We start from the raw sequence: 27,293 nt of genomic DNA on the forward strand, positions 1-27,293 counted from the left end.
ATATACATGTACATAATAAAGACACTCCAGAGGCATAAATCTCAACTGGTTTGTGTTTAGAAAGTATGTTTACATACCTTTTGGCAAATATTTCTACATGTCTTAGGATATTCATCTTGGAACAGTAATGACACACATTTCAGAGGACTTCTATAGACATTAAGAATATCACAACGTGTCTGCACAGAAGGTAACCTGTTTTTAATATGCGAGGAAAATGGCCACTTAAAACATTAAAGAGGAAACAAGAGAACGTAACAAACTCAGATACCGTGCAAGTACTTGGAGAGTGACACAACTTATGTTGTTTTGGCTCTGTACTCCAGCACGTAGGATTTGAAATGAAATAATCCAGTGGGCTGGAGTACAGAACCAAAACTACAGAAATTGTGTCACTGTCCAAATACTTATGGACTGCTCTGTATATTCTGTATAGATTTGACAGCTTTCATAAATTCAGACGATTGTACAGATTGTAGGATAATGAAAGTATTATTTTTGTTTGCTAATAGTCTCTCATTTTGGTTATCGCTGACTATGAGGACTATTGCCTGACTTTCCCAAATTTCCCAAATCTCATCTGTATGCTACCTGGCAGATGTTTTAAGTACTGGATAAAGTAGATGACTGTTGACTTAGATTTTTTAATCTTTTATTTTCACATTTGCACATACAGGGTGGTAATATCGCACCGTACAGTACAGGACAAATTATAATTCCCCCCCATACATAAAATGAAATAAAAAGCTATGCAAAGCTGTCTTTGAAATTGTATATATTCAAGATCCTATATCCAACATAAAAATAATTATTACACGTAAACACATCAGATTATGAAAATATAAATGATAGACTTTCATAAAAAAAGTTGCTCTGTAGAGGCACTGTAGACTTTTGTTGAATGACAGTTCAAAAGAAAACATCACAGAAAATTACATATTCTGTTCCATACCTTCACTATAGTATGTATTGACATTTAAAAGAAGAAAATAAGCCAGTTCTTGGTTTCGTAAGCTACTCCACACCATCCGATTCCTGTACAAATTGCAGAAAACACTGCTGTTCACCTCCATGTCTCTACTGGTGTTATGACTGTAAAACTTGCTTATACCTGACCAACATTGTGGTCAGCAATCTGTAATGATGTACAGCTTGAAACGCTGAACAACAGTAGTGAGGTAGCTAACATTAGCTGCTTTGCTAAATATCACTCGCTATCGAAGCTAAAATGGAAGACAGATTATCCTACATGCCAATGACATGCTGCCAGCTTGGAAACCCATAACCTGGCGTTTCAACTATTATCCCTTTATTTAGCATCACACCAGATTTTTCCAAATGACTGCAACCACTTTTGGCTGCTGTCATTCAATAAAATAACAGTCAGTTGAGGAAGTATAAACCAGCCTAATTATTTTGCCAACTCGGTACTTAGTTTGTTTCAAATACAGCTGAATGTTAATTTAGAGGAGATGTTTCAAAGGCAGTTATGGAAAACACAATGGGTTGGTATATGCATCTAGCACCCAAGCATTAGCTAGAGACATTTTTTGTCATACAGTCAATATGAGGCTGCAGCATTCGATAGATAAAATCTGTTGGTACTGCCGTTTCGCTAGTGCTACATTTAGCTGGCTGGCTACCATAAATGCGTGAAATAAAATCACTACTAGGGTGCAGGCAAAGATTATACCACTGAAGGAAATATCAGAAGCTGAATTACAATATGGTCCTTGGTGGTTATATAACAGTGCGTACAGAGGTGAAGTGGGAGATACAGTAATGTACTGCAATCTTATATAATCAAGTAACTTTAAATGAAATCATTTTACAAGACTGTTTGGGGACAGCTTATTGCACTTATTGTAGCTCACGGTGTGTGCTACTGTACATTAAGTGCTTTCACATGCATAATGTAATAACATTTGTTGACTAATTTTGCCCCTGAAGTTATTTTCTCATTTCTTTCTTTGTCACTGAAATGTACACATTTGTCCACAGTGAAACCGGCTCCTTAGCAAATGTCTGTACTCAATATGTACACCTGTAAGGTAGGGAACAGCATATTTGATTTTTAGTGAAGTTACCCTTTTGAAAAATGTAGAATTTCTGATTAGATTTACAAAAAATGATAGATAAATTGATATATCAAAATGCATTTTTCTCTGTTGGCTGGTTTCATAGTGCTACATATATCATTTCTGTCTGAAAAATAGTGAATTTATTTTCTGAGTTGAATAAATAAATCAGTAAAAATCATTCCATGTATAAATATGCCCATTGATGTGCTAAAACAGTAAAAAGTACACAGAAGAATGTGATTGTCAAATCAGGTTTTTTTCAGGCTTAATACTAAAATCTGGACCAGACACATGCAGGGAACATGGAAAAATACTAAATCCAAGGTTTAACATATTTTAAACAAATTATATCTGCTAAGACAAATATTAAAGCAATTTTTACACATTTGAAACTCACAGGATATCGGGGCATTAAAATTCATGGGTTTATGAATTTCTTTCCTGTTCATTGCATATCCTAACAACCTTATCCCAGAACACCAACACAACTAAAGAAGAAATAGGACATCAATACTGATGCTATTATTTGGCAACTGTAATTCATTTATTACACATTTTCTCTCAACACCTTGTTCCCCACTCTAAGCTGAGCATTTGATTATATATTTTAGCATGGACAGATAAATACAGAGTCAGTTCATGACTCTTTAAAAAGGCTTTGGAAGCAAATACATGTAAAACTTAAAACTCCATAAGCCTATAATCAGATTATCACATATAATCAGATTGTCAATGCAAGCTGGTTAAACACGTCACCAAAGATACTGTTCAGAGCATCTTGACTGCTAACTTCTGTGTTGGCCAGTAGAGGGCATTTAAGACAAACTGACCACTTTTACTTCTGCAGTCTTTCAGCACTACCAGACTGCAAAGTGCCCCGTATTCCCTTCGCAGAAAAGACTGATTACCTCGGTCTGTATGTCTCCTGGTTTTATGGACAAGCTTTCCTTTGTTTCATATTTTTTCTGCGTTGAGACTTGAGACTGTGCTGTATGAAATTACTCAACTTTTCTCATGGAGTAGCGTTCAAAAAGCAAGCAGAGAAATGACGTGCAATCATATAAAGAATCCAAGAAAATATTTCTGCAATGTCAGAAAGAATTGTACATCCAATTCATTCTTACGCTTCTTGGAGTGTGAACGATTCAATACTGTAATGCAGCCAAATTAGGTTTTCAATACTTAGTAACACAAGAACATACATCCTGCAAAATCACCCTGCATCCTAGTTCCTGTACAATCCACACATGTATTACACTAGGTTGAGTAAATAGGAAGCAGGAGGTGTATTTCTAACCACTCTGGAATGTGTTGTGCATTTATACTGTTATTGGATGTCAGGTTGCTTTAAGCACAATATACATTGTAATATCATAACACTTATGATTCTGTAAACTCATTGTTGGAAAGATTTTTGAAAGATTTTCTGTAGTGCCAGTCATTATTCAGCAGACACTGCAGAGTTAAATAAAATGCATCTTGCTTACCAAATGTTATCAACTGTACTGGGAGAATATTAAATGAAAACTGCTTTTGCTGGAAACATCCCATGCAGTTTTAGACCAGAATTATTTGATTAAATTATTATTTTACATTAGAAAAAATTGTGGAAGAAAAACAATGCAGAATTGTTTTCCAAATGAAGGAAACAAAAATTTCTGTAACTGAAGCAGATTTTGTTACTCCCCTGAGCCAAAGCCAGCACAGTGCGCTTATAAGCGCAGGAGTGTTTTTGCAGAAACGAGAGGGAAATTACATGCACAGTACAGCAAGCAAGCCAAGGAGCGAGAGGCAAAACTTACTTTCAACAACTAAAAGGTCATGTGAAGGTCATTCCGTATGGGCGTGCGCCGTGTAGACGGCAGCCCTAGCCCGCATGCACGGGGTCGACGCTCTTCTTTCACGATTCTGGTTGGCTGTGCTAGGAAACAAGGGTTAGGTCTCTTCCTCAACTATTTTTGAACCCTGGGGCTTCCGGTGTCGAACTTCACTCTCTGCCGCCCCCTCTGGCTGCTGGCTGTCACTGTCGTTAGCTGCTCCCAATGTGGTCACGTCCTCCTCTCCTGCAGACTCCTCTCCGGAGAACTTGACCTCCATCTCCATCTCCATCTCATTCTCATTCTCGGTGTCAAACGGCCGGTTCTCCTCGGACAGGGAGGCGTTTACTTCATCTTCGGAAAATTCATCCTTCACGCACACCTCTGAGGGAAGATAAGAGACAGACAAACAGGTCAGAAAGAAATCTCACCTCAAGGTCAAGTTTTTAAGATGGAGGAAAAAACAAATCTGGTCCAGGAGCTAAAATCTCATTAAATTAAAACTACTGGTTTGAAGATCCCAGAACAGCAAATTGCACTAAGCAGAAACTGCTGGTTGGACCACAACAAAGTTATTAGTAAGACTAATGCAGATCATTGGTTTTTTTTTTTTGTTGCCCATAGGTCATGTGTGATTTCTAAAAATGTAAGGAAACAGAGACTGATAATTAAGTAGTTAAATACAGTATAAGTAGTTAAATAAATTATACTACAACAATGAAGGATTCATATTGCCCACTCCATATAACCTCATATTGCAGAGAGCAGCGTCATTCAAGATGACAACAATTGCCCCATACTGTACATAGAACCAAAGTAGTTGCCCACTGACTCTACCCACATACAATGACCTTCTCAATGACCAGATGTGAACTAAAATGAGCATCTATGGAATATTCTAGAACAATGCCCATGACGGTGGTTTCCATTTCCAACTAAGCATGAGACAGGACTTTCTTGCTGATGTATGTTGCTATACTCATCCTTAGATTTGCTGATTATGGTAGAGTCTATACACACAATGCATATATTCCATACTGACTAAATGTGGTGGCTCAATACTGTATCAAGAGAATTATATTGGCGCTTCCATTTTTACACTACCAAGGCACTACTGTACTGTAGTTAAGTATGCATTTCATTTCATTTCAACTTACCAATAACTCTACATACGAATTCATGTAACTACCATCTGGTTTTATTTAATACTTTCTTACCTGTTTTTCCAGATTTGTGCCTTGGTCTCGATGGACACAGGCAGTCAGCGATCAAAACCAGCACCTAACAGAATGAAAAGATATTCCCACATGTTTTTTTAGCACACAGAAACACTGCGGAAACATATAGCGTAACTCTACATCTGAAAACCCTTTAGAAGAGTACACTCCACCCACTTCATCCTCCTAACTAGCACAGATTCCACAAGGATTACACAACCCTGAAGTTTTATGCAACACTAAAATGGGAGCTATAAAATAAGAGTTGGTCAAACTCAGAAAAGAACATTACCAAACTGCTGAAAAAAAATCAGTGAACACTAAAATAACCACAGGGGCTTTAAATGGATGGAAACACAGGTCTCCTTATGCAAGAACCACTTCATGACTACAGTTTAGTTTTTAGGTTGGCACAGTATAATGTAAGCTTTTAATCTGTGAGCACTGCCACACATTAAACCGGTCTTATCCAACAACAAGAACGAGAGCTTTGTGTAAAAGTCAACAACTTCAACTGCATTAGATTTTCTCTCCAAAACATTTTACCTAACACAATGAGCTTACAGCATAGTCAAGTAGAGGACAGCAAAAAACTTTTTGAGGAATCCCAAAGAACAGAAAGTGCAGTCTCTGTCCTGTTCTACCTTTAAATCGACACAAAAACAACTATATATAGTCACTGAGCCCTTTATTAGGAGCACTTGTACACCTACTTATCCATGTGATTATCAAATTGCCTATCGTGTGGCAGCAGTGCAATGCATAAAACCATGCAGATATGGGTCATGAGCTTCAAATAATGTTCAACAGAATGGGGAAAAAATGTGATCAATGTGATCAAAGTGACTTTGACCGTGGAATGATTGTTGGTATCAGACAGGGCGGTTTGAGTATCTCAGAAACTGCTGATCTCCTGGGATTTTCACACACAGCAGTCTCTAGAGTTTGCAGAGAATGGTGCGGAAAACAAAAACATCCAGTGAACAGCAGTTCTGCGGGCAAAAACATTTTGTTAATGAGAGAGGTCAGTGGAGAAGGGCCAGACTGGTCAAAGCTGACAGGAAGGTGACCGTAATGAAAATAACCACACATTACACAAGTCATATGCTGAAGAGCATATCTCAACACGTCTAAGTGGATAGGCTACAGCAGCAGAAGAGTCGACCAAGAAGTCAAAAAAAAAAAAAAAAAAAAGTCTAATAAATACCTAATAAAGTGCTCACTGAATGTATACAGGATATATACATTGAATAAAATGAATAATACATTGTTTCTTCAATGAGAGATGTAATGAGCCGCATTTCTGAAGCCTTCGGACATAGAGCAGGGATAATGAAATCTGACTTTCTTTTCTCCTGTAAGTAACTGAACAATTAGTGCTACTGAATGGCCAGACTATTCATAGCAGACTCCCAGGTAAAGGGAGGGTGGAAACCCAGCAGTTCTCTTACCAGGCCCAGGATGAGTCCAGTCAGCAGTGTTGCCACGGCGAATATCAAGTACGATGCCCACACTGGGAGCCCCTGCGTTTCAGTCAGGTAACTGTGGATTTGCTGTATGCAACAGGAAATAGTTTGAATCAGACCCACCGACTGCCCCAAACAACAATACCTTTCATTGTGCAGCACAAATAGGAATGAGCAACACAAATACTATTTCAATATTGTAATAAACATTAACTAATCCTTAAATTAATATAGTATTTCACCACTCTAATGTAGTACAGTATGGTATTTGCATGGATTTGTTTGTGTATGGTATATTACTGCCATTCATGCTTTTTAAATAGATTGATTCATATTTGTTCATATTAATTAATGCAGTCATTCATGGTTTTTCAGTCATGTTCATGTTGACACCTTATTGTGAAGTGTTACCACAAAAATGATCCACAAACTGCTTTGCTTAAACTACATTATATAAGTAGTGTACCATCCGTACAAGTTTTGCAAATCCAGCTGGGATTGTGAAATTATTAATGGTTTTTCACTGGCAGTGTGGCCCGAAAATTAATTTCAGCCCAGTTCACTGAGTGCGAAGAGGGGTGTAAATGGTATTTAGCACATTCAAGAGAAGAAGCGGATTGTCTCATTATCACCGACAAAGGATAGAGCAGAAATAACACTCATTCACATACCATAACCCATACACAACCAGAATGCGTACATAACTATAATGCATGCATATCCGTAGCACATATCAATAATGCTCACATAACCATGATAAATACATACAGTAGCCTAAGCTATGCAATGCCTCTCCCCTCGACAGTAAAGCTTATGCTTACTCTGATCCACACAGACAGCTGAAAGAGTCCAGCCATTCCTGTCATTCTGTAGAGAGAGTGAGGACTGGTGAGAGACAGGTACTGTATATCCTTAGAATATTTGAGTACAGAAATGAGCAAAAACCAACATAACACAACATCTCTGTTTTTCTCTGATTCACTTATCTGTGAATAAATGTCTGGTTATAATTCAGCTTAAATATAACTGCGCAGAATACATCAAAACTCAACTCCTAATAAGTTTTAGATTTCCACATAAAAAAAGAAAATGACAGCACTACGAAGAAATGCTTTGGCTTCCTTCTGTGGTTAGAGTTTGCCTGAGGAAGGTGCTGCTGTGTGTATATTAAAGCAAACTATTCATAGTCATCGAATCAATATTCACCTTTTCCCAAAGGCCAGAGAACCGACTGTTTACTGTCAGCTGTGTGAGGTTTAAAAAAGACATGCAGGCATATACAGTAGTCTATAAATAACTGTGAATGATTAATGGTAGGGGAATAAAGCCAATTACACAATCGAGGACGGTGACTTCCATCCTGGCACAGGTTCGACCACCTCCCACTTCTTCTCTATGATGTAGTTCTGGAAGTCCTCCACCGTCCGCGATGACAAGTACCTCCGGAAATTTCCATCCTTGGCGCTGCCGGAACAGCAAGGCATACCAGGGTGACAATTGCACACAGACTTCATGAGAAGTGAAAATGCTTCCTTTGAGGCATGAGATAGGAGGCAGCGGCAGTCTATAAAATAAGTGAATAATGAATAATAAATAATGAAGTGCACCCATTGTCTAGCAATGTGTGTAGCGTGGCGATAAGCAGTTTGTGGTGTGGTTTGTGGAGCCACTATACTGCAAGACGGTCAAAGTTACTCGAAAACTTACTGGAAAATAGTAGGCAGCGTCGTGACCAGAAAGCGACCACTCAAACCTGAGGTGAGAGAGAGGAGAAAAGTAAAGTGAAGGATGAGCTGTGCAGGGTAAGATCCTCCGTGGATGGGAGCTGCCTGTTTCTCAGTGATTGGGGGTGGGCGGGGATGTGAGCACGGCTGAGGGCTTGTTTAGGTAGTGATATGTCAGCATGCGGTTCTCTCCCGTTCTGCGCTGCTTGGCAGAGGATGTGTTTAAGTACCTCTGCTGCAGTTTAGCGGGCTATTTGTGGATTCGTAAGAGGCCCTTTGAAACTTCTCGACGTACTGCGGACACACCAACTCCAACTTCGCTTTTCACTGTCATTATTCACCTCTGACTTGCACACTTTTCCTAGAATGGGGAGAGCTTAAGGGCAGGGCTAGCTGAACATCCTAAAGTTAATATTGTAGCAAGTTTTTTTTTTTTGGTCGCTAAAAAAAAATCACATTATACACCGAGAAATGCTGTATGGAAAGTCTGAAGTGGTAATTCAGCTTAGGATTCAATGCAAGAGATAATAGAAGAAGTCAGAGGGTTCATTTAAAATCAAATTATTTATTACCTTAATGCGTTTCTCGGCACACCGGCAGACGTATTTATTCATTAACAGTGCTAGAAGCATCTGCCTGCCCACTCACAGACTGCTGTTCCCCAGTCAATGTACCATCACTGATGGCATTTCATTTTTTCTACAAGAATGATCCCTAAGCTAGCTTAACACCCAGTTGGCCCTGTGTGTTCTTGCGCTCTTTTTGGTTGACAGATTTCAATTTCTTGCTCATAGTATGCTGGATCTTAGTATTCTGGAAAAGACATTGTTAAAATTGGATCCATGTTACAGATTGTTTATAGGTTAGTAACTGAAAAAAAGACCACCATGATATGAGAGCCTGAACTAAAAATAGGGCTAGTATACTGTAATGCAAGTAAAATTTCCAATAAATGTTTTCATTAAGATGAGCTGAGTTTGCCTTCACTTTTACTTGTTATGAACAATTCAGACTTCCCTATTCCCAAATTGGTTCTTCCCCTTTCCAAAACTGTGACATGGACCGAACTAAAAACAGCCACTCAGTTTTACTTATCCAGCCAACTCAGTAATCCTGCTTAGTGATATCCCTATTTCTTTCTTTCCAATGTGGACCTCATCTACTTTAGACACAGATGAGTTGTATTGCGTGAACATACAGGTCAACAGTAAAAGGAACAGGACCAGACGTGATGGGATAATTACAAGGCAAACGTACACCATGGAAATTGTAGGCTCAGTTAACTGAACCATATGCAAGCAGGTATGTTAAATATAAGCCCCAGGCTACTTTTAAATACCCAGTGTATGTTCACCTAAACTAGGAATTTACATAATGTTTTGGCACAAAACTGTGAGTTTATTGGCTATTGAAATTTAGGAACAATGTTGCACAAGAAATAAAAATTAAACTTGCTTAATCGCATTGAAAGGGTGAAGGGCATTGGTGGTCCGGTTGAATGAAGAGCCTACTGCACAGTCAAAGGTCCAGTGTTAAATCAACACTTACAGAGAACACAAGGCCCTAGGACCATATTTACTCTGTTAGTATTGAATTAACACTGGACATTTTACTGTGTGCAAGTAATCTGAGAAGATACCGTCTCCAGGACAGATTCTGGAAGGTTCTGGGAGTACCTGGTTGCTGGGTAACGTCCACCTTCCCCACAGAGAGATCTAGCTGTGCGCTGTGCCGGGAGAACGTGTCCCATTCCTCCTTTATCTGCTGGCAGGCCGGACACCAGGGGGCATAGCTGCATCCGCACAAAACACACAAATCACACACTTGAGAATAACATTGAAGGACATATAGAAAACCTTCTAAATTAATAACTTTTGAAACCAATGCACGATTCATCTGTTGATCTGTTGTAGCACAACACATCTTATGATTTATCAACAAGAGGAATGGATGAATTTTTTTTTTTAATATATAGTGTATATACCATTTGTGTACAGTACATTTCCCTGCATTTTATCTTTTGTGAAGAACCAAACACTATTGATGTTTTTAAAATGTATTATGCAAAAAAAAAGTTTAAAAAAAGTAATATGCATCACATCTCTTTCTAACTGGTATTTCTCAAAGGTGATGCATATGTATAAATATTTTATAGGGCCTTTCCTATAAAATATTCCCAAAATCAAATTTCCAGTCAATTGGCCAATAAGTACTCTTTAAAGATTCTCTAAATTATGAATCATACATTGTACTGGCCATATCTTGGTACTGTTATACTCCTAAGACTTTCTAAACTACGACAATAACAATTATGCACATTATTTTTGTACAGTAATTTTTAAAAGCATAAATACTATACTCAGTTTTCAACAGTAGCATCTTTCCTTTTTCCCCAATGTTGGATACTATGTTTTATAAACAAGTTAACAACATAATATTTTTTTCATTTAATAGAAAATCTTTATTTATTTAGTTACATGTTTTCCCGAAGAATTATCGAGTAAGCAACCAGGGAACCATTTTAGTTTTCCTATTAAGCAAGGCAGCTCAGGCTTTCTGTTCTTATCATTGTTTGTCTTTTTTTAAATGGCATGATCTTCAATACTCTGGTCAAAATGTAGTCTTGAGATATTAGTCTACATGAATATCATGACTTGGTCCAGCTGACTGGATGATCACTAACTTCACTTAAGATATGTCACAAACAAGCCACTATTTCCTGTCATAGTCAGCAGTAATGGATCTCATGATGCACTCACATGCTGGCCTACAGTATCAGAGGCAATCTGACGTGAAACCTCTCACATGAAAGAAAGCATGGTATAGCTACGTGTGTCTCAAGTCCAAATTTTCAATATTTGATTATCCCTATCCTAGATGGGTTGAATGTTGTTGTCATTATATATTATTTTGAGGTAGCACTTTTGTAACATTTGTAGTAATATTTTACAATGGGGAAAGCCTTACATATTTCATTGTATGTTCTTTTTTGTTACATTTTAAGCATATTGTGTTGTTTTTATTATCTGATACACCCCGCCCCCAGCTAGTCGACTGACAGTAACGAAACATGCACGACGATACAATACCAGAAATGAAACTGGTCCCTTCTGGCCAATCGAATAAAAATACGTATTTCAAATTAGTTTGTGCAAGCACTGGAAAAGCATCCATGAGCATGTGTTGCATAACGAACAAACAATACAAACCAATAGTAGGCTCTACGATATAGGCTACATTAAAAGATATAAAAGCGACCCAGAAAAGCGAGATATGTGTATTTTACACAAAAAAGGGGGAGAAAGACTGTAACAATATTGTGCACGGGCATCACTCTGAGACAGATTATACCATACACTTCCGGCTTTCTATTTAGAAATAGGATCATGCACGAAAACAAAACAACATTTATCTCTTAAGGCAGATAATAAACGTGAAACGCCAAGCAGCGAAACAATCTGCAACAGTCCTTAATAGATAATGAAATAATATCTGCAAGGACCAGAGGATTAGTTCCTGTATGCACCCGCCTCCTTCTGATTCAAATATTGTTTCTAATACTCACAACATTAACATCCATTCTCCTTCGAGGATCAAAGTCCAGTTGGTGTCAGCGACTGACAGTACTTTGCTTTCGACTCCCTGGTCTGCAGAAACGTTTATTATAAATATAGCCAGGAGAATACCAAAGATATGCATTTTTTCAAAAGGTCCTGCAAGACATTTTCTCCCCGCCATGTTGACAGCGCACATGATCGCCAACAACCAGGAAATAGAATCGCTTTTTATTTTAAAGGTGGAGCGACTTGATTCTGAGCCCAGAACCAAACGCACGGACCGCCTTCTCGCGTAGATCTGCTCTGTCTTCACGATTAATAATACGAGTAAAAAAAACTTATCAATATAGCTATTATTAGGCGCTATGCATTTTGCTCTGGAGATTAAATATCTGTTTTGAAAACAATATGTATTTAGTATAGTCTGAATTATCTGCTATATAATCCAGTGTTCAGCATTGAGATTGCACTGTGGCTAGTTTAAGGGTATGCTTTCCTGTTTCAAATCGTTCTCTTTAATAGTTGAAAAGGAGGACTCCCGTTGCATCATTTATTACGAATCATAGCTGACTCGTTTCGGAGCAAAGATCCCTCATCAGAGCGTTATTTTGAATACTACGATTGTGTTTAATATAATGGCCTAGGCCTACTAGCCTAGATTTAATAATACAAACAGTGGTTTAATCATAAACAGAAAATGCACATGATTACAATTGTGGATGTGAATGGGATTGATGGGACCTAACCCCCAATTGCTCACAACGAGCTTGTCGGTGCCTTGCATGGCAGCCTATCGCTGTGTGTGTGTGTGTGTGTGTGTGTGCGCGTGGGTGGGTGAGTGAGTGAGTGAGTGAGTGAGTGAGTGGATGGATGGATGAATGAATGACAGGCCTTCTTTGATAAAAGCGCTATGTAATGCATTTACCGAATAAAATGTTAACGTGAATGCAAATGAATAGTCTAGAGGTTTCGGAATTTGTTTAACTTCAAACCTAAACTCCCAAGACTCCTCGTTATCAGAGACTTGAATTCCTTAAGGGTAGACTTGGTCCTGTTTCTTCTGAATAGTAAAGATAATGATGTTTGCACTGAAAAATTTTCATTTATTTTCACAAGTTAACGTCTACATTCTTTCCTGTCCTGGGCTAAAGTCCCCTGACTAATGCATCTTGCATTACCGCATGCCTCAAAAGCATACCAAACATTATGACATTATGGCCTTGCCAATCCGGTCTACTACCCGGCCAAGTCTAATGTTATCACCCTTCTTAGCATAGCAGTGTCTACATCCCAGGTTATCACACACTGACTATTTTTCCAATATGATTTTTTTCTCTCACTATCTGGTGTCACGCTAGTTCAGTTATAAAACTTTACCTTCTACACCCTGGTGCACCATGCTGTACATTTTAGGTGATATTGAAGGTGATATTGAAGTTAGGGGGTTAAGTGTCATGCTCAGGGACACTTTGACACACCCATGGTGGGATCGAACCAGCAACCAATATCACCCATATCTTTAATAAAGGAAACATTAGCAACATATTTTAACATCTTATCCAAACGACCACTGCAGCACAGTCTCATTTCTGTCCTGGTGTTTAATTAATTAATTCAAACACATTGAAATGCATTTATGAGTCTCCTTTCAAATGTTTATGCTTTCAGCCTCCTTTGTTTCACAGGTGCTCTTTGAGCTGCTATTGAAATCCTTTCAAATGTTGCATGAATGCCAAAGATAAACTGAGAACTAAGCTGCAACCTGCAAACCCATAGTTTCAATATTGACTCATTGTGAAGTATGAAAAAAATGAAAAGCATGTCGTGCTCTCTGCCATGAAGTTCTCGGCGCTCAATACAAATGTACTTCTTTGTATGGCTTTGTAGTCTCTGAATGCAATGCGGCAGAGATCGAGTTGACATCCACCAGTTTTAAGAATGATGTATAGTCTGCACCATGTCAGATGTCTATGGTAATTGCATGCATACTGCATAATTTTACAGATGTAAAGTCATTCAAGTCAGAGGTAAAATCACCATAGACAGGTATAATTGCAAATTTAACAGGAGTAGCAAAGGGCAACGCTACACAAAGCAACAAAGTACTGTAACATTAAAGGAAATTTGTCAGTCTGATGCAGTCTCAGAGATGTCACTTCATTAAGGTAGAGCTCTGTTTAAGCTCTTTTGACAGACTTCCCTAGGGGCCTATTAGCTGTACAAATACAATATTTTAAGGTATTATTGTATGCTTAAAAAAAAACACTAAAATATCATCCACTTTTGGTGTGTCAGTTTTGTGCAAATTTGACAGTTACACTTGTCGATGATGATTTTGTCCAATTTGATACGGTTCCCTAAAATGGAAAAACTATTAATTTATTAGGTTTATAGGTCCATGCAATATGGATGCACCTCAATTAAAGCTGCCAGTCTGCACTTTAACTTTTTAATTTCAAACATCCATATGTGTTGGATTCCCAGGCCAAAACAACAGAAATTGTGTCACTGTCCAAATACCTACTGGCAGCACAATATGTCATCAGCAAATGAAACACATATTCACTTGGATTCAGAATAGATGATTGACTTGAAACCTGACCAGAAACTCTTTGGTTGTTTTGCAGTATGTCTGGGGTCATTGTCCTGCTGCAAGGTGAAGTGTTGTCCAATACGTTTTGAGGAAGTTGGCTGGATCTGAGCAGATAACATGCTTCTGTGTACTTCAGAATTAATCTTGCTGCTGCTGTCAGCAGTGAGATCATCAATAAAGATAAGTGAGCTAGTTCCTGTGGCAGCTATATGCCCTGCGATAAGAAGTTATACACTACAGTGGTCTTCCATGGTCTACCAGGATGTTTGTTATTGTTGAGCTTACCAGTGTATTCGTGCTTCTTAACAGTGTACCAAACAGTTGACAATGTTTTAGCAATTTCTCTGATCAATTTATTCTGATTTATCAGCCTCCAAATGCAAATGCCACACCTAATCAACTCTGGACTTGTTTTTATCTTTATTCTGCATAAAATAATTTTGCAAAGGCACCCAGGTGGCCAAGCAGTCAATTGTCCTATAATCTTGCTCCCCTAAAATGGGGGGACTATGTACAAGATCAACTGTAATTCCTACACAGTTTGCTCAATATGGATATACATACCCTCAAATTAAAGCAGGCAATCTGCAGTTTTTGTGAAAGTCCAAAAGTGATGGTGAGTGTGCAATCATCGAGCAGTTTATTAGGAACATTTTTACTTTATTACACTTACTTATTCATGTGATTATCTAATCAGTCAAATATGTGGTAGCAGTGCAATGCATACAATCATGTAGACGGGGACAGGAGCTTCAGTTAATGTTCCCATCAACCATCAGAATAGGGAACAAATGTGATCTAAGTGACTTTGACCGTGGAATGATTGTTGGTGGCTTGAGTATTTCAGAAACTGCTGATCTCCTGGGATTTTCACGCACACTAGTCTCTAGAGTTTGCAAAGAATGGTGCAAAAACCAAAAAAGAAATCCAGCGAGCAGCAGTTCTGCAGGCAGAAATGCCTTGTTAATGAGAGATGTCAGAGGAGAATGGTCAAAGCTGACAGGAAGATGACAGTAATGCAAATAACCACACATTACAACAGTGGTATGCAGAAGAGCATCTCTGAACACACAACACATCACTGCAAGTGGATAGGCTACAGCAGTAGAAGTAAAAAATAAGTCTAATCAAGTGCTCACTGAGTGTATATACTGTATGCATGTATGTGTGTGGGCGGCACGGATGGCGCAGTGGGTAGCACTGCCGCCTCACAGCAAGGAGGTCCTGGGTTCGAATCCCCGTCGGCCGGGGCCTCTCTGTGCGGAGTTTGCATGTTCTCCCCGTGTCTGCGTGGGTTTCCTCCGGGTACTCCGGTTTCCTCCCACAGTCCAAAGACATGCACGTTAGGCTGATTGGAGAGTCTAAATTGCCCGTAGGTATGAGTGTGTGAGTGAATGGTGTGTGTGCCCTGCGATGGACTGGCGACCTGTCCAGGGTGTATTCCTGCCTTTCGCCCAATGTATGCTGGGATAGGCTCCAGCCCCCCTGCGACCCTGTTCAGGATAAGCGGGTTCAGATAATGGATGGATGGATGGATGTATGTGTGTGTGTGTGTGTGTGTGTGCATGTGTGTGTGCCTAAGATATAAAGATATAAAGTTAATGCTTATCCTTATATAACCTATTTTTGTATTCACATGAACTTGTAGGCCTACCCACCTGCAGTACCGCTGCTGTGCACCCACACAAGAGTCACACAAGGATTTAACTCTTCGGTGCATGATTCTAGTTTTTAGGACATGAGACATAATTAGTAGTGCATGACAACTACTTAAGTTGAAACTTAAGGGCAAAACAATTTTCTCGTTGAAAGTTGAGAGAACAAGGGACATGGTATTAAGCATCACTCAAGGGAAATTGAACATTTCCCATGTGGTACTCCAGATTAAATCAAGGGGAAACGTCTGCAGGCTTTAACAGGTGCACTTATGATTTATGTAAAATGTTTTTTATTTATGAATATATATACAGCCTTATTCGCTTAGGTTATATTTCTGTGTTATTTAAAAGCATGTGGCATTTACAACTTTCACAAATGCTAACATATTGGTAAAATTATTTTAAAATGCATGTTTTCCAATACAAGGATATGTTTTAGCCTAGTCTATATCTGTTAAGTTAAGAAACATTGAAGTTGATATCTGTTAAGTTATATTAACAGATATCAACTTCAATGTTTCGGACACGTCACTCAATACAGCAGGCTAAAACCGTATTATTGATATTGTATTGCCCGATTTGGCACTTACATAAACACTAGGAGGCGCTAGTTTCTAATAAGCTGGTTGCCCATGCATGCATCGATCGCTGTGGGAAGTCAGTGCGGAGAGCCCCCTCATTCTGCTCTACTCCATTCTATCCTGTCAGCCTTCATCCACCGCTCTGTCGCGAGCCGCATCGCTGCTTTCGTTCTGTCTTTACGTCTCTGTGTCCTTCGTCGGGGAAGGATGAGGCGATTGCAAAATTGATATCAATCGACCACCACTCTGTAGGCTACTCCATCCCCAAGAGCCTCCTCTTAGGGGTTTTAAAGCAAAGAAAATATTTACTATTTTACTCTTTTTAACCCCTGTCTTGGAAATAAATGTGTAAATGGCTGGAGCACAGCCCGGAGTTCACGCACTGCAGCTCGAACCCGTCTCCGTTCCGGAGAGTCTGAAGAAAGGCAGCAGGTTCATGAGATGGGATGATGTAAGTATACGCGGACACGCGGGTTCTCCGCCGCGCGTATTTCTTCTGTTTGGGGGAAGGTTCCCGTGACAAAGACTACAACTGGTGCGGGAAATAAGTACCGCCAAGGTGGACGGATGAAATAAATAATTGTTTCAATTAGGCCTACCCGGTTATTAAAAGTCAGTTTTGCAACGAGCGGAGCCGTACGCTACATCGTTTGGTGCCTATGCACAATGACAGAAAGGAAATCTATAGGAAATTGGTATACTACCCTATAGGCTATGTCAGGGAGCCTCATAAGAAATGGTATACAATTGGGTGATGCCACATTGAATATTTACGAAGGTTAAGTCCACGTGTTGCGTTGTTTTAACGAAATTAAGTAATCTCAGACTGGCTGTAAAATCTGTTACGGGCCTACGTATAGCATCCTAATGTTAAGTAGTAGCCTATTGTCGTATATGTCCGCTTTTAAATAATGTCGACGATGCTCAGTGTACTGTAGTTATAAATTATCCGTAGACAATAATCACTTAACGTCTGACCGTTGTCAACAACATCCACTACCTGGATGTCTCATAACGTTACTGCCTTAACTTTTCATCGCATCCAACTGAAAATACCATGGAATTCATCTTGCGCGCTGCATTTGCTCCATATTCCGTTCAATACTATTTGAAAGCAGATGTGCCCGTGACCAATGACTTCGTATGTAGCCGATAATACCATTCAATGGCGACTGACAACCGGAAACCTATTTCTGAAGATCAGTGACAGCCAGATACAACTAATTGATGGTTTGTCCATTGTGCATCAAAACGTGTTTGTGGACTGCTGCAGTGTCCACAAAGAAAACAAATAATCCAGAGAAACGAGGTGCCTTGTGCGAAGCTGTGATAAGTGGTTCGATTTAACATTCAAATTCAGATATGTCTAATGATCTGGGCTGCTGGTACACATGCAGTCTTGATATATGTGTTGTAGCCTGATTAGCCTAAAACAATGTGTCGACGTAAGTGGATTGAAAAAACATCTTCCTTTCGTCCACCTGTAGGGTCTCGTGTTAGTGAGTTTTTGGCCAAGTTTGCGCCGCTGAAAAATCGCAGCGTCTGGCCGTGGCTACTAGGAAAAATAGTTTTTCACATCGACACCATCACCTCTCAGTTTACTTAGCTAGATGAATACATAGCTCTCGACCTGCATGTAGTCTCCTTTTACGGTTATGCACTCGATACCATGCACGTGCCGGGCAGACTCGCTTAGGCTATTTTTTGATACAATATTCTGGCTGTCTTGCTTTCAGTCACCGGGGTAGATAAGTTCAGCTGCTGCGAAATCTGTACCGTTTACAAGCATTAAAGCTATCAACGTTTGTCCGAAAATTAAAACAGACCTGTGAGGGTACGTGTAGTTATTTTCTAGAGATGGGACACGTCTGAAATTTATGGAAATCCTGCTTGCATATAGAATAATTGCATCTAGCCCCCAGATTAATTATCTGCACGGACAAGAGCTGGGCTGTTTCAGAACAGAACCCATTCATCTGGTACCACATAAAACCTCGGATGCAATATGACATGGAAATTAAGAGGGAAAATGATTCAGGGTTGACATGTTGGACATGCGGTTAAAAATGTTGTGTGCATGTGAATTTTGGTCAAAATGTATTAGTATTAATTGCATGCATATCGATTTGTCATACATTTGTTTAATTTTGTTACAAAGTACTATTACACTGCATATTGCTATCCTGTTGTACTCCATTTCTGTGTGATTAGAATGCACCAGAGTACTGGAGATAAAGGGAGTTCAGGGAACCAGTGCAGTGTGGTCCCAATGCAGCAGAAGCATTAAAAAGTCACATATTACATGATAAATGATCACCATGGATTGGCGATAGACTGCACAGTATAATGCACAGCTACTGTAGCCAAAAAGGGTATGAAATATGCTTTGTGGCATGTATTTATATATGCGATAATTTAGAGCACATTGCATTTCACTTTCACAGAATTTGCTGACTTGCACTAGTGCTGGTTTGTAACCATACTGCAGTGATAGTTACAAAGATGAATGACAAGACTTCACATAGAAAATAAAAGTAATGTAATTTTATGTATGAGAGGAGAAAGTAGAATCCATTTTTTTATATTGATATTGAAAATGTTGATATTGAAAATGTCGTCTTCGACAAGGGGAAAAGAGGTAAATGGGTCATGTGTGTGCACTGAGATTTCTGACTGCTTCAGCATTTGACTCTCACTTAATCAGGTTATCGGATTGTCTTGATTAGGTTTTAAGTTAAGCTTTCTGATTAGATAAGTGATATGTTGAGGGACCTAAGCCATATCCTAACAATACCGTACCACTATGCATACAACAGGAAAGCTCATTACTGGCATATGCTGTCTGCTGGCACTTCTGTATGTCACGGATTGCTTTTGTTTCCTTTGTGCATTGCTAATGTGATGTCTCCATAAAGTGTGGTTGAGTTGAGCACAGAGGTAGGTTGTGGTTGTGGTCATGTTCATCTCAGAGTGAGGGAGGCAGTTGTCCTGCAGTCATACTCAGCTTTGAGAGGGAAGCTTGGGCGATGTGGTTGAGCTTAGCTCTGAGATGGATGTAGTAATTTTGTGGTTGTGTTAAGGTAAGAGAGGGCAATGGTGGAGCTGCGGTGGTGTTCAGCTGAGAGAGGGGCACTTCTTTTGGTGCTAGTTTTCAGTTCAGAGGGGGATGTGGTTTCTTCTGGTCGTGTTCAGCACAGAGAGGGCCGCAGTGCCGTTGCGGCCATGTTCTGCCAAGAGGCGGAGTTGTGTTCAACTCAGAGAGGGTAGCAAACAGCGCTGCGGTTGCTTTCTGTTCAGTGAGGGTAGGCGGTGGCATTGCATTTGTGCTTAGCTGCGAGAGGACAACAGTTATATTACGGTCGTGTTCAGCTTTCAAGACGGAGGCGGTCACATTGCGGTCATGTCCTGCTCAAGGTGGGGAGTGGGGGGGGGGGGGGGTCGTTTTCATACTCCCGGCCATAAAACTGCTCTAAAGAGATTGCATTTAGAAATTTCCACATCCATAAACCCGTAAACCCCCTTAGAGGTTCTCATCAAAGCATGTACACCCTGCTGACTCCCTAATAATCTGTGTTTAAAATGTTGACACTTTAGAGTGTGGCCATGAATAAAAATAAAAATGCTTGTCTGTTGCTACGGCAACTGCTACACTTTAAATTCCCTGTCTTTCCAGTCCAACCCTGGGCGGCAGCGGCTATGCTAAGTCGATTCCCTGCTGCCCCTCGTTAACTCGGTGCGTGGATGCGGGCAGCTCCTCGTTAGATCTAAAATAAAACACAGTCGATAGCAGATCCATGCGGAGAGAGAGAAGGTACAGCGTTTAGTTCCGGCTGCCGGAATATCGAGATCTTCACTGGGGAGAAGCCGGCCTTCCTCCGCATCGCATCGGATAAGATGCTTTCTGTCACCCAGCGTTAAATCACCCTGTACGTGGGCAGCTCCTTAAGCGAGATTTAAATAAACCGCAATCAATATCTGATTTGCGCGCGGGGGGAATGCTTTGTTCCAGCTGCCGGTGTGTTTTTTTGGGGGGATCTACGATCCGTTGGGGTGGAATTTTTTCCCTCTGCCTAAGCCGAATCGCGCGTATGTGGAACGCTTACGCAATCTCTGAGTCAAACTTCAAATCCCCTTTTGCCCACACAAATGAAGAGGCTGAAGAAGAAATTATATTTATAAATGTACAGTATGTTTAAGAGAGGATTGTCTATTGCTCTGTGTCTATTTAATCCGGGAGGTTTTATTTGCTTCAGCCAGATAGCTGCCAGCTGACACATCTAAGTCTGCCCGGCACTGTCACACACAGCATCTCCAGATTATCCGTGTAATCGGAGTACTGGCTGGTTCGGAAGCAGGGAAGGGAAAGAGAAGCAGCAGGATCTGGGAGCTGATGCGCAGCCAGGGTCGATGTGATGTAAGACATCTCTGAGAGTAAGGTGTTCTTAGAGTAGGGCTTCCCAGACATTTTTCTGATGTGACCCCAAATGAATGTTCACAAACTTACACGACCCCAACACCCGACCTACACACATCTTGTGCCAAACAACACCCGTTAGCCACGGCTATACTGGAAATATACCACAAATATACCACAACCTCAGTGTGGCCTAAATTCACATTTCACAGAGACAAAAGTGCCATTTTATCTTCTTAAAGATTTTCAGGCTTGAATCGAGCAACCCAACATGGGGTCCCGACCTACAGTTTGGGAACCTCTGCCTGAGAGGAAACCTCCTAATTTGAAACGGCCGGTTGTTTTTGCGGGCCTGCCTTGCTCCTCCATCCGTCTCTGTCGACTCGGCCGAGAGCGAAGCGGACCATGTGATCTGCTCCCAAGCGCGAGCCACTTCTGTCTTCTCCGCGGTCCATCAACAAACAGTTGTTTTCCCTGCGCCATGCGAGGCATAGCGCCATGACTGAAGCCCTCCGTCCTTGGGCAGCCCTACTGCTAGTCCCGAGAGGCTGCTGGGCTGATTTGGCGCTAGCACATTAATAATAGTAAAGAAATAATTTGTTATTTAGCTTAGACACTTTTATCCAATGCAACTAATAGTGATTAGTCTAAGCCGGGGACAATCCCCCTTCTGGAGCAATGCAGGGTTAAGGACCTTGATCAAGGTCCCAACAGCTGTGTGGATCTCGTGGCTACACTGGGGCTTGAACCACCAACTTTCCTGGTCCGATGAAGGTACCTTAGCCACATTCCGAATACAGCAGATGCCTGCTGGTTGCATCCATGCACCAGGACCTGGTGTCTTAGCAGGATTAGCTACCCGTCGTCCTCCAGGTTTGTTTATTTCGGAGAACCTGAAGCAACGTTCTGGTGTTTCAAGCCAAAACCTCTAGGTGGAACAGATGTTGGGGCAACGACTGGTCACCGCTACGTAATTGGCCAGCTGGAAATGAATGGGTAAATACAGGCCTAGTCTGCCAAGAACATAATTTGTAGTTATGAAGACTAGCTGAAAAGGCCTATCCCAATAGTACTCTTGACGTGTACGTGCGAGGTTGTGGCGGCATGTATATTGCAGGGGGTCTGGAATGAAACAGCGCATAAAACAGTGGTGTAGTTACATAGTCCCTTTATGTAGTGATTAGTGCTCCTCCATTTTCATTCAGCAAAAGAAAGGATGCATTTGAATGCAAGGTGAGGATAAGAAATTGGACCCGGCCCTGTGTTGTACTGCGGGATGCAAATTGCGGTATTCAAAGAGAGCTGCGAAGTCCAATGCTCGGCTGGAGATAATTAGTGGTAATCACATTTGTCTTTGTCTGCTATTCAAAAATAAAAGGATAACCTTGAACTAATTAACTTTGTCCTCCTTGCGCAGGCTCATTTAGGGAAGCCATCAAGATTGTGCTGGTGGATATAATCTCTCGATCCTGAATAATGCTAAAATTCGAATTCAGTCGAGTGGTGCTATTCAGTGTGAGTGCTGAGGCTGGTGTGACTGAGTGTGTGTGTGATAGGTTCAGTGTGGCTGATTGATGAGCTTGATGTTGTTGTGCTCTAAGCCCAGCTGTTCACTGTTTTTGTTGGCAGGATTCCTCCGCAGTGACCCCTGTGAACTTACGAGTGGATCCGCAGGGATACTACCTGTACTGGACGGATCAGAATAAGGTAAGACATTGTACACAACCGCACGTCAAAAATACCTTAACACACTCAAGCATATTTCTCTGCACAAACTCTCATTATACAACACTATTACACAACACTATCACATCGGCAATACTAATAATACAATTAAACAACAATGCGTCCACACACCCACATTCCACAACACATACAGACAGCCAAACGTTTAAAAATACTTCCAACACTTCCAAACCCAGACGTGCTTAGCCGCAGTTCCGCACAGCCTCACTCAGCAACACATTCACACAGAGACATTCATTTTATCTGTGCTGACACAGCTATAATCGAGTCTGTCGGCACTGACACAGCTACAAACGCACAGTCGCTCAGTACTGACATACACCCACTCCTGATATGTCAGTAGTGACAGCATGACAGTATTTTCTGACGTGCTGGGCACCAAGCTGTCCTGGCAGAAGAGTTGAACATACTCAGGTCTTCTCACAGTGGGATCAAATCCTCCTGCTGCTACGCCTCTAAGATATTTCAATTAAGTCTTCTGGACCTCTAATAATCAGTGAAATTTTTCTCACACCCAGAGATGCTCTTATGAAAAATCACCTGTGAAATTCAAATTTTCACGTGATATTTTGTAAGGGCATGTGAATTAAACATTTTTTCACATGTGAATTAAAATATCCACATGTGAAAAGAGAATCTCACTAGACATTTTCAAAACAAAACGTGTGATGACATGAAATCGCATTAAATTCCACATTTTCATGTGTGACTTTCAAATCTGAACTACAATTTTCACATAAAACATGTGACTTGTAAAACGTGAATTTTGTAACCGATACTATTACAAAATGTTTTGTTTTTTTGTTTTTATTCACATGTATTGTTCACATCATATTGGGTTTTCACATTTGGTTTTTAAACACATCTTTCAGAAGGGTGAGGACACATTACACAGTTTTGCAGGATTAGTTTCATTTTTAGATGATTTTTAAAATTAATGATACCACTGCCCAGTAAGGAAATTAAGGATTGCCTTTGCGAATATTGATGGGGACAGGTCGATAGGTCAATGAAATACACCAGAATTACACTGCATACGTATGGGTTGAGCTAGCAGAGTCAATAACAAAATAAATGACAAAGCACATGTGTGTATCTGTGTCGGCCTGTGTAGATCTCTTTCACGCAAACAGGCCAGGGGCCCTTCCTCAGCTTCCTTAGTCAGCTGGAACAGATGAGATTTTTTTGCGACTTTTAAAAAAGCATCTTTACTTGTATGGATCAATTCAACTCTCATTTGAAATGATGACCTTGGGAATCAATCAAAGCATGTGGGGAATGTAAGTGCTGAGCAGATGTAGCCTAGAAGGATGATTAAGTGTAGAGAGATGTTTTTATGGGAAATTACCTGCATACCAGGATTTTTTTGTACCATAGTACATTATAAAAGTCCCATTGGATTTTTAATGACTACAACGAGTCAAGGAGTTTAGCCTCAAGAATTTAGCAAGCTTGAGGAGACTACAGTGTGGTATGGCTGTGGCCACTTCAGGACTGCTTACTGACAATGGGACGGGCATGCAATTATGTGTGGTATATTTTTTAGAGAAGCCATTTTAGAAGTTGTAGGTTTGAATTGCTTATGCTTGAGTCAAACACTGTCATCAGGAGGTAGTAACAAATACTTGACAATTATAAGGAAAGTCTTAATACATTGGCAGCTTAATTGAGTGACTGGAAGACAATTCTTAGCACACTGGACTATCCTGTTTCGCAAAGCACTTTTCCTGTATAGAGCTGTACTTCTGGGGTATCAATAGCTCAGGAGGTAAGTGTCTGAGTGTCCCTAAGCAGGGCACCTAACCTCCGAATCTCTCCCGATGAGCTGGTTGGTGCCTTGTATGGCCTATTACTGTTGGTGTGTGAGTGTGTGTGAATTGAATGAGAGGCATCTTTAGATAAAAGCGCTATATAAATGCAGTCCATTTATCATCTGCACTGGACAGTGAAGATGGCAAAACACCAAGAAAGTCAGCAGGTTGCTTCATCAAACCTGTTCTAAAGGACACACATAAAGTTTCCAATATGCTTTGTGCAGCAAGAGATAAGATTAGCACACTGAGCTAAAGACCAAGGTCCCCAGCCAAGGTTCTAATTACACTCCAAGGGTAATCTAAGATTCTCTATTGGACGCTCACATATTTACTCATGCCTCTGAACTGCTAAATTCTCCTATGCTATACTCCAGCTGAGTGATAGGCATCAGTCATAAGACCAAATGTCAGAAGTAAGATCTAAGTAACTTTGACCATGGAATGATGTTGGTGCTAGACAGGGTGGTTTGAGTATCTCAGAAACTGCTGATCTCCTGTGATTTTCACACACAACAGTCTGAAAAGTTGGCAGAGAATGGTGCGAAAAAGAAAAAACAACCAGTGAGCAGCAGTTCTGCGGGCAAAAATATATTGTTAATGAGAGAGGTCAGAGTGGTCAATGCTGACAGGAAATTGACAGTAACCACACATTACAACAGTGGTATGCAGAAGAGTCTCTGAACACACAATGTGTCAAACCTCTAAGTGGATAGGCCAATAAGTCTACAAACTTAGACCTATACCTAATAGTGCTCACTGAGTGTATATATATATATATGTATAAAACATATTTACACGTCTGAGACAGGCTGTGAGTATTTGGAGTGGCACAAAGGCTACTGTTTTGGTTCTGGATTTTAATTGAAACAATGATAGTGCAAGCTTTAATTGAGGGTGATCTCTGTAGGAATTGAATCCCCTTTTTTTTTTTTCATAGTCCTTACATTTCATGGGACCAAAAGTAATTGGACAATTGACTGCTCAGTTATTTATTGGCTAGTTGGGTGTCCTTGGATCACTAGTTCATGCACAAGAAAGCTAACAATAGGTCAAGACTATGACATTTGCTGGAGTCTTGCTGTTATCTTTCAATATGAGGACCAAAGAAATGTCAAAACCTGTAAAGCAGACCATCATGAGTCTTCATCATCGGAATAAATTGATCAGCGACAGCCAAAAACAAAAACATTTGGTGTGTTAAAACTGTTTGGTACATTGTTAAAAAGCAAGAACACACTGGTGAGCTCTGCAATAGCAAACAACCTGGTAGACCATGGAAGACCACTGATGTGAATGACTAAAGAATACTTTCTATTGAGAAGAATATGTCTACTGTTCTACAGATCAAGAACACTCTCTAGGACCTGCGTGGTAATACACTCTTCACCCGTGTCATTATTACCCATTGCTGCCCACACGGTCCCAATCTAGTACCGCGGGAACGGTGAGAGACGCCGATAGCAGCGGCACTCTCATTGTGTCAAGTTTTCCATGAAATGACACGGAGGTTGACTCACGTTTTAGAACAATGCCACACAGAGGCTCACAAGCACAACCACTTAATGATCTCCTAATGAATAGGTATTTAGTGTTATTTTTAACATTTAGAAAAATAATAATTGTGGGCCTGGCAGATGTTCTCACTGGTCTGATGGCCCGCCAGCCCTGTACAGTGATAGGTGAAACACAGAGGTACACTGGTCCTGTGATAGATTTAGTTTATGTACAAAAAACAGACTGCAGTTAAACTGGTTTCCCTCCTGAGTCCAGCTATTTACATTTTTTTACGTTTTGACTTAATTCTAGTATGACAAAAACAGGTTGCAGTGAAAACATTTAAAACAATATTTCATTAATTTTACTGTATTAATACATATTCTTTTAAGTGGCCCTAGTAGTGTATGTTTCAGCATAGTAGAATATATGTTTCTTGAGATTAAGACTAGAGACACATGTCCCCTATAGGGGACGAAAAGGAATTTCCCAGTCTTAGGAGGTCAACTTAAGCTGGTTTTCAGTTAGACTCGTCTTTGCTTAATGGAAGCTGCCTCTCTGTTAGGTGTACAGGCTCTTTCCACCAGAGACAGTGCACTCTGTGCTTAATTTGCCCCTGACTGCTGGCTTACCCATCTGATGTCATGCCTGTAGCTGACAGTGACAGTTTTGCTTAGAATGAAGGGATCCGGCCAAGGCAGACAGAGAATTGGGCTGATCAAATCACTGTCTCCTTCTGGCCCACCCCAATGGACTGAAGGGGAATGATGAGGCCTGAATCTGACAGCACATCAGCAGACAGGGAGCTAAAGCTAATGCTGAATTGTTTTACCTGAACAAACAGGTCTCGTTCATTTTTACCCTAAATGACTATTCAGTTTCAAGTGTGTTTGTATCATGATGACGGTGATATCTATCAGTGTGTTTGTGTCATGCTATATAATTATACCCGTGCTGACATGCATTCAGTGGACATGCATGGGCTCTCTGCGGAAATATGTGTGTATGAATTTGTGCATCTGTGTGGATATGTGTGTGTGTAGGAGTGTGTGTGATAGTTTTTGAGACAGTGTACATGTTTGTGTGGACAGGTATTTTTGTGGGTACATGAGAGTCTGTAACCTTTTACCC

The 27,293-nt window shown here is 40.3% G+C and overlaps 2 protein-coding genes across 5 annotated transcripts in view; one reads left to right on the forward strand and one right to left on the reverse strand.

The window, feature by feature from the left end:
• Positions 1 to 635: 635 nt before the first annotated feature.
• Positions 636 to 12,057, reverse strand: tmx4 (thioredoxin-related transmembrane protein 4). The gene is made up of 8 exons (XM_061220769.1): positions 11,871 to 12,057; positions 9,982 to 10,097; positions 8,289 to 8,334; positions 7,917 to 8,045; positions 7,403 to 7,448; positions 6,567 to 6,668; positions 5,116 to 5,179; positions 636 to 4,282 (listed from the first exon to the last, which is right to left on the reverse strand). Exons 1-8 carry the CDS (start codon positions 12,041 to 12,043, stop codon positions 4,017 to 4,019), a joined length of 942 nt encoding a protein of 313 aa, XP_061076753.1. The 5' UTR covers positions 12,044 to 12,057; the 3' UTR covers positions 636 to 4,016.
• A 4,770-nt stretch (positions 12,058 to 16,827) lies between these two features.
• Positions 16,828 to 27,293, forward strand: part of plcb1 (phospholipase C beta 1) — a 79,329-nt gene continuing 68,863 nt past the window's right edge. For all 4 annotated transcript variants that reach the window (XR_009709556.1, XM_061254493.1, XM_061254501.1 and 1 more), the window contains exons 1-2: positions 16,828 to 17,145; positions 22,738 to 22,815. Coding sequence is in view for 3 of the 4 variants with exons in the window: in XM_061254493.1 (XP_061110477.1) it covers positions 17,047 to 17,145; positions 22,738 to 22,815 (177 nt within the window). In the remaining variant the exon portion in view is untranslated. The remainder of the gene's footprint in view (positions 17,146 to 22,737; positions 22,816 to 27,293) is intronic.

This window comes from Conger conger, chromosome 1 (assembly GCF_963514075.1).
Source record: "Conger conger chromosome 1, fConCon1.1, whole genome shotgun sequence".
NCBI lineage: Eukaryota > Metazoa > Chordata > Actinopteri > Anguilliformes > Congridae > Conger > Conger conger.

What these genes read in the sequence shown, in the direction of transcription:
- tmx4 (XM_061220769.1), bottom strand. Translation starts at nt 12,043, where the DNA reads ATGGCGGGGAGAAAATGTCTTGCAGGACCTTTTGAAAAAATGCATATC. An exon ending in GGACGTTACCCAGCAACCAG is followed by an intron (nt 8,335 to 9,981) that starts GTACTCCCAGAA and finishes CTCTCACCTCAG; the next exon opens with GTTTGAGTGGTCGCTTTCTG. An exon ending in AGCTGTCTGTGTGGATCAGA is followed by an intron (nt 6,669 to 7,402) that starts GTAAGCATAAGC and finishes TGTTGCATACAG; the next exon opens with CAAATCCACAGTTACCTGAC.